General features: G+C 37.5%; 1 protein-coding gene across 1 annotated transcript; it reads right to left on the minus strand.

Moving 5' to 3' along the window:
- Nucleotides 1-3,471: 3,471 nt before the first annotated feature.
- LOC306869848 (VIP36-like protein) lies at nt 3,472-7,758 on the minus strand. Its single transcript, XM_079416774.1, has 8 exons — nt 7,539-7,758; nt 6,662-6,780; nt 6,412-6,529; nt 6,231-6,313; nt 5,995-6,156; nt 5,651-5,765; nt 4,935-5,054; nt 3,472-4,830 (listed from the first exon to the last, which is right to left on the minus strand). Exons 1-8 carry the CDS (start codon nt 7,741-7,743, stop codon nt 4,688-4,690), a joined length of 1,065 nt encoding a protein of 354 aa, XP_079272900.1. The 5' UTR covers nt 7,744-7,758; the 3' UTR covers nt 3,472-4,687.
- Between the last annotated feature and the right edge of the window lie 753 nt (nt 7,759-8,511).

Raw genomic sequence — 8,511 nt, forward strand, 5'->3', positions numbered from 1 at the left:
ATGCCAGTCACCCATGCTGATTTCACCGATGCAACCCCATACCACGACAGATGTTTGCTTTTGCATCTGTCGCTAATGAAAGTCTGGAAGGTCCCTTTGGACCTTGGGACTGAAAAGTCAACATCCATTTACCTAGAAATAAGTTGAAATGTGGACTCATCTGAGCACAGCACACATTTCCACTGTCTTTTTTACTATTTGAGATGAGCTCTGGCCCAGAGAACCCAGCAGTATCACTACATAGAATCGATGTAGCTTTCTCCTAGAGTAACAGAGAATCAAGTTGAATTTATTGATGCAGCGGAAGACAGTGGTAAATGACAGTGGTTTTCCGAAGTACTCCTGAGCCCGTGTGGCTATATTTCACATGACAGTTTATTATGCAATGAGGGCTGAGGGCTCATGAGAGCTGAGAGCTCAAATGTCACACACATTCTAAAGATGGACTAATGAAACAGAGCAAGATTTAAAAGCCTGTTTCGACCTCACTGATTGGACTGTTTTTGAAGCTGCTGCCAATGATCTGGACGAGCTCACAGAGAGCGTAACATCTTATATCAGTTTCTGTGAAGATATGTGCATTCCTACCTGGACTAATCGAACTTACAACAACGACAAACTGTGGTTCACTGCAAAACTCTTGACGGAACAAAAGTTCCGTCAAGCAAAAGAAGATGCTTACAGGAAGGGGGACAAAGTCTTGTATAAACAGGCCAAATACACACTAGAAAAGGAGATCAGAGTGGCAAAGAGGAATTATTCTGAAAAACTAAGGATTCAGTTCTCTTCCAGTGACTCAGCATCAGTGTGGAAAAGTCTGAAAGAGATCACCAACTACAAGACACCATCCCCCAGCACTGTGGAGAATCAACAACTGAAAAAACACCCCACACCCGCTCTGAACCCCTCTGCTCACAACCATTAACACCTCCAGCAACCCCCTTCTCCCCCACACCTGCACTTCAGATCAGCGAAGACTATGTGCGCCAGGTCTTCCGGAAGCAGAAAAGGAAAAAAGCACCAGGCCCAGATTGTGTTACACCAGTCTGTCTGAAATCCTGTGCTGACCAGCTGGCCCCCATTTTCACACAGATCTGAGTCTGCTTACAGACAGGAGGTTAAGTCTGTCTGGTGCAGTCTTAACAACCTGGAGCTCAACACGCTCAAAACAGTGGAGATGACCGTGGACTTCAGGAGAAGCCCCCCTGCTCTCGCCCCACTCACCATCATGAACAGGACTGTGACTGCAGTGGAGTCATTCAGATTCCTGGGCACCACAGTCTCCAAGGACCTGAAGTGGGACATTTCAGACTCCATTGTTAAAAAGGCCAAGCAGAGGTTGTACTTCCTTCGCCAGCTGAGGAAGTTTAACCTGCCACAGGAGCTGCTGAAACAGTTCTACTCTGCCATCATTGAATCCGTCCTCTGCACTTCAATAACTGTCTGGTTCAGCTCAGCTACCAAATCTGAACTCAGAAGACTACGGAGGGTAGTCCGGACTGCTGAGCAAATCATTGGTACAACCCTCCCCACTCTCCAAGAGCTATACCCATCCAGAGTGAGCAAAAGGGCTGGCAAAATCCCTCTGGACCCCTCACATCCAGCACACACTGACAGCATACCTCTTTGAACTGTAGCCATCTGGTCGACGCTACAGAGCTCTGAGCACCAGAACGGCCAGGGCAGGAACAGTTTCGTCCCTCAGGCAATCCATCTCATGAACGCTTGACAATAATTGTGGAACACACACTATTTATACACTTATTTATCTAACACACATACTTAGTCTACATTTCAATTTGCACATAAAGGTGATTATTACGATTAAACAATTATCAAGTACCAAACACAGGGTCTTAAAATCGAGAAATAGTGATGTAAAAACACTGCAAAGATTATACACATCATAATCAAGTCATAAGGTTATATTGTAGATTACAGTGTACTTAACCAAGTATGCTGGAGAAAGGTTATGTCTTATTGAGTTAAATCATATCGTTTTAGATCTTCGTATGTAAAAACACTGACCAGGGAACATCATCCTAAAATAAAGAAGCTTGGGTTGCAATTTAATCAGACCTCGCTTGACTTGAAGGTGATGCACTATAACAGGGTTCCTCAAATCTTTCCCTGGAGGGCCAATCTGCTGCAGAGTTTAGCTCCAACCCTGATCAAACTCACCTATCTGTGATTTTCTAATGATCTTGAAGACTCTGATTAGCAAGCTCAGGTGTGTTTGATTAGGGTTAGAGCTAAGCTCTGCAGGAGTGGGCCAGATTTGAGGATCCCTGCACTATAAAATTGTTTCCCATTAATAAAATAAATAAATAGTGGTGTGATGGATGGAGATAACACAGGAGAAAAATATATCTGGAAATGAGTCTCTCCTCCCCCTCTCAGCTCATTATCTTGCTTACATTAGCACAGTGGTACTTGTCCTCAGTTTTGGTTCCTCAGACTGAAATGAGCCATGAACCTTTCCCTCATAGCATAGGGCAAATAAAAACAACACAGGGAAGAAAACTGACTCAAACCATTTCATGGGCTCCTTTAGAATGTATGAACTAAAAAAATACAGGGGACCTAGTAACTTAAGTAAATTGTAATGTATTGATTTATTTAAAATTTAAGTGGCAAACATTAAATGACCTTGTCATTTAAGCTATCAAGCAGGAATTATGTGTGCTCAAAAAAGAAAAAACAATGAATTATCAGGTGCGTAGACCAAACAAAGAGGAAGTTTAGTCAACCAGGTAGCTGAAACTGTCCGCACACTGGAAAAATACAATCAGACCAAAAAAGGTCTACCAAAAAATAATTTTATTTTCCATTGTGAAGACAATTTCAGCTACCCGTTGACTAACTTTGTAATTTAAGCTAAATCTTAATTTTCTTTAAAGGAAAATTTCTAGTGCATCAATGAACTTGTCTTGCTAATTTCTGTTTCCCAGCAGGCTTTGCATATAGGATAGTATAAGGAGAATAAATGTTGACATTAGAGTGATGTTCTTAATAAAGACCTGTTAGTGTTTAAAGTTGTTATGTTTAATATTTAAAAGAGTTTCTGTTATATTCCAAGTTTTTATGGTTAGTTACCATTGTACTGAAGAGTAGAGCTTGTGGATGACTGCACTAATGTTGATGAAAAGTAATTACTTGTTTGTGAAGTATAAATGGCAGATAAGCTGTTCAATTAAACTGGAATAGATAAGTTTAATTGGTTTCAGGGCCATCTCTCAATTATTTTCAAATTAATTATTTTTTTTTTTTTGAGTGATCAACTTAAAATGTGGAACTTAAAGTTCTTATAACTCTGTGTAGTTTTAGTTTAGGCTATTTTCAGTTGTCATAACCGAAAGATTGATGCAAACTGCATAGATTTTTTTTTTTTTAAACAATACATGTTTTTAGTGTATAAAGATAATTATGGGTTGTAAAAGGTATGAAAAAAGCTCATTGTCAAAAGTTATTCCTAACATTTTATCTTCAATCATACTAAAAACTTGAGATGAGTTTTGAGTTGTCAAAACAAAACATCCAGTCATAAGATAAACTTTGAATGTTTAATTTAGACTTTTCAACATTCAATATGTTGGTGACAACCATGAAAATATCAGTTTGTTACAGCAGCTTGCTCAATCACTGAGCTGATGACAACAGCAATGCAATCTCTCCCAGTATAAAACAATAGACAAATGTTGCACAACTGTAGAGAGCAGCGACTAGAAGTGATAGGAAAGACTGGAACATGGACAAAAGCAAACCCCCTTGCATATCTTTGCAATAGTGCAATTATTGGAAAAATCAGCTGCTGCATCAGCTTTCCGTCTCTACCTCCTTCCGGAAGATTTTAAGAAACAGAAATAGACAAGTCATCATCATTTCTATATTTATCAACACATTAAGAGTATTAAATGTAGTATTCAAATAAGGCCATGAAGACATGAAATATAAAGGTTTAACACGAACGAAGTAGTTAAATCGTGACAAACCAAAGTAACTCCAGATAAGCTACATATAGTCAAGCATTTCAGTGCAGCTTTTGATACATAAAACAGGATCACATATAACAAAAGAGACATTTGGGAAAAAATATTCTTCACATTCACATTGATGGTTGTTACTGTCTGTTTATAACAGTACAGTTGGGCAGCATTACTTATATAAGGATGAAAATCAAATTTACTCATTTACTTTTGATTCATTTCTGTCCAATTGAAAGAAGAACACAAGGGCTTTTGGGATTTCTGCAGTGGCATTACAGTAGACAACCTGAGAATACAACAGTTTGTTAAACTATTGTGTCTCTGTATATGCTGTCATAGTTGCTGTATATGCTACACATAGTTCTCTGTGCTGCCTCTGGGTGAAAGGCCAAGGTCAGTGTAACTGGTACAAAAATACAGCGCAACACACAAAATCCAAGACCTTCTGAATTTGAGACCTTCAAAAACGGATGCGCACTCTTTCAAGTACGGTTGAACAGTTTTTCGAGATCATAATAATGATTGAGGTGGTTGCTTTCCACTTGGAGAGGTCAGGTAGCTTTTAGTTCAGCGTTGGCCTTCAGGTCCTTCCTGTTGGTGGCAGAGGTGAGGACCAGAAGTAGCCCATTGCAAAAATGCCAGTCACACTCATGTTGGATCTCTCGTCCCATTTCCTTCCGGTCACTTGCTCTTCAATTTGCTTAGTAGAAGCGTTTGCGGCGGTTCTCTTTATAGTGATTACATAGAAAGAGAATAACCACAACCACAACAACTAGCACAACGACCGAAACAATGAAGAGAAAGAAGGTGGTGATGATGCTCCTTCCTTCATCCTCCACAAGAACTGTGTAAAGAAAACAGAAGATGTTGTAAGATACAAACATTTGTACTTAGCTGTAAAATATCTTACACTGAAATGAAAAGGTGTAATCTTATTTTTACTATTACCATTGGGGTCCACTCGGTAGTCTACACTAGGCAACGCGATCTCCTGCTGGTCCTCTTCCTCTTCAGGACTCCGTTCCACTGTAAGCTCATATAGCTTGAAGGAGATCAGGTCATGGTTATCTAGAAACAAAACATGCAAACAATAAATAAATAAAATGCTAGTAATAAAATTAAATTAAATAACATCAGTTGTAAAATAACATTACATCTAAAGAACGCAAACCACTATGTTTCCATTTCCAGGAAACAACACTATTTTACATTTATTTTATATTATTTAGCTAAGTATAGTAGCATGTGATGGGTTTACTGGCCCTTGTTTTAAGCATTTCCATCAAGTAATTTTCAATGTTAGAGATGTGGAGCCCTTGAACTTGTAAATGTAAACATATATTTTATTATCTATCGTGTTTTTAAATGTAAAATGCATAGAGCAAAAAGCCTCTCCAGACACTCTCTTTTGTGTGAATGCAGACAGATATTATATTGCTCTTAGAATTGATTATAATGACTGATGATTAAAAACTATTGGGTGAACGGAGTGAAATCTTGTTTAATAATACAAGCTGATATTATACATTACTTTATGTTTTTTATTTAGTGTAACATTAATTCTAATGAAATTTTAGTATTGGCCTGAAATGAGTATGAAACAAAGCCGTTTGCATAGAATCGGAATATCTGCTGGACTAACAGAGATTGACACTGGTCCAAACCTGATAAATCTCCAGTGGCCGATGAAGCGCCGAAGTAGTAACCTTGTGGCAGCCTCACTCCAGGGATATCCAGGCAGTCCTTCCACTCTTGCTTCCCCTCGATATCCGTCATCACCTGAAAGGCAGAATAGCAAATGAAGGTGCATACAGAACTAAAGGCTGCTTTCCAACATTCTTCTAAACATTAGGCTGCTTCCTTAATCTGTCATCAGCAGAACAAGCAAATTTAACCTCTCCCTTGTTATGAGCATCAGCTTAGCAGTATGAAAGACTGGTGTAGCAGTGTATGCATGTATGTGTCTTTGGCTGAACAAAGAAACACAGAATGTAAAGATGTTTCTTACTGTGAGTCTGTTCTTCATGTATCTGATCAGGAGGAAAGTGTCATATTCAACATTGCGAACGTGAGCAGCACAGCCACCAAGATCAGTGGTCCGTCCGTCACGGTCATGATCATATGCAACACTCCCGTTCCCAACCATTGCAGAGATAAAAGGAAACGTTCTCTGAATGAGACAGAAATTAGTTTATTATTGTTTTTAACAGGTGAAAAAATATATAAATAAAAGCGGTAATATACCTCATGCTGTTTGTCATCATTGGGATAAGTGTCTACAAAAACAACCAGACCTGTAAAAAGGTTTATGTTTCCAAACACTTGACCTAGAGGAAAACACAAAGAATAAAAAAAAAAAATAGCATCATAGTCATATCACGGAGAATCAATATTTTGAAGATTTGCAATGATGATGATCTCTCACCATTTTGCATTCGCTCTTTGGTCAGCCATATTGCAAGGCCGTCCCCATTCAGATTCTTCTTGCCCTCACCATGGATCTTAAATTGTACTCGGAGCTCCCAGTCTCTGATGTAACAGGGCTGCACACACAGACACACAGATGAACGAGCCTGACTATTACTCATCTCAAGAACCTCTTTGTCTAAAAGGGTGCTGATTAACAGCTTTGTCTAATAGGTGGTGTTTCAGGTTTTCTTGTCATACAGACTCACAATACGACTCCATACAGCTCCTTGTCTACTCTGCAAGTCTGGTGTCAGCCGTATGTGTTCAGGCATGATCATGGTGTTTCCCATGAACTCCCAGTGTGAGGAGCTGGAGGAGCCCAGTCCTGTGTACATACATCAACATCTCACACAAAATGGTATATGCATACTGGTGTATGAGTGTGTGTATATATATATATATATATATATATATATATATATATATATATATATATATATAATTTTTTAAATTAAATTTTTATCCAAAGCGACTTACAGAGAAATACATATAGCAAAGATTTATGTATTTCTCTCCCTCAAGCTATTAAACGCAATGGATGATTCAAGATAAAAGTTGCTATGTATTTCTTCCGTCAACATTTGACTGCAACCCAATTAAAAAATTAAATATTTATCTTTCCTTACTCCTTGTCTAGCTTAACCTGAACTGAATTTTGTGTAACGAACACTTCCTGTGTTTATTTGCCTCTCTATGATGAACGCTTCTTGTATTCCTAAATTGTTAAGTCGCTTTGGATAAAAGCGTCTGCTAATTGAATAACTATAAATGTTAATGTAATAAATACACAGAATTCATATAGTTTAATAAAGAATATGAACCTGAATATCTTTAACTGTCCTATACTTCCGCCCTGTGGATTTGTGACTAAATCACTGCAGTGAAATAAAACTGTTACGAGAGCGAGAAAGGGGCAACAAACAATACCAAAAGAAATAAAGTACACAGTGGTCCTCCTAACTGTAAACCTGTGGGCTCACTTAAGTATTTTCTTCCTAACTAACTTAGTTGACTTAAAAACAGGTGTAACTTTATTCAGGGCACCGGTTTAATGTCACTGAGGGAACAGGAATGGACGCTTACCTTGGTATGGCTTACTCAGAGAATACTCTCGCTTGAGGAATTCGTAAGTAGCATCTTCATATGTGTTTTCACCTGAGCTACTACTCATAAAAGCTAGTATGAATACTAATAACGCATATAATCTAATTTTGTTTGCCAGACCGTACGGTAAATTCAATACTGTTGTATAAATATTCCCGTTCAACTTCATCACGATGGTCGCCATTTTTCCTCCCTCGCTTCAAAATGCCCGCCCCTTGCCGCTATCTGTTTTCATTCGTGCGCTGCAGTAAGTGGTTTAGAATATTGTCAATCATTTTTTCGACCAATCACCGTTTTCCATGCATTACGTTTGGCGAGTGTGTGTGCCAATAAAATAAGTGAAACTTGAGAAGATATAATACTAAAAGGGTATTTAAACTGCTATTTAGTTCTAAATCTAAACTTAAATCCAGATGTTTATAATTAATTTACCTACCAATACTGTTATGCAAATTGTCATATCCCTATGCTTGTTTGTTTAGCAGATAAGCAAATGTTTATTCAAATAAGCTGAATTTTAAGTTCATACTTTTTACTTCAAAACGTGCTCCACACTGGCGTATATTTAGGCTTTATTGTGTTTTTTTTTTCACAAATGTGATGATATTTGAGAAATTAATAGTGTTTTGACCTATAGTTATTTTAAACCAGTATACAAAATATTTAAAAAAATAAATATCAAAATAATCCACATTTTAAACATTAACATAGCCTAAGTAAATTAATGTTTATATATATATATATATATATATATATATATATATATATATATATATATATATATATATATATATATATATATATATAACATAAATTGCTTCTTAAATCGGATAGGATTGGTTGCTTAAGGAGAAATCGACCCGCACAAGAAATGTAAAGATCTTGTGGCAGAATTTAATTTGTAAACAGTCCATGTCCATTTATTGTAGTTAATAAAATAAGTGCCTAAAGA

The sequence above is a fragment of the Barbus barbus genome, assembly GCF_936440315.1.
Source record: "Barbus barbus genome assembly, chromosome: 5".
Classification (NCBI taxonomy): domain Eukaryota; kingdom Metazoa; phylum Chordata; class Actinopteri; order Cypriniformes; family Cyprinidae; genus Barbus; species Barbus barbus.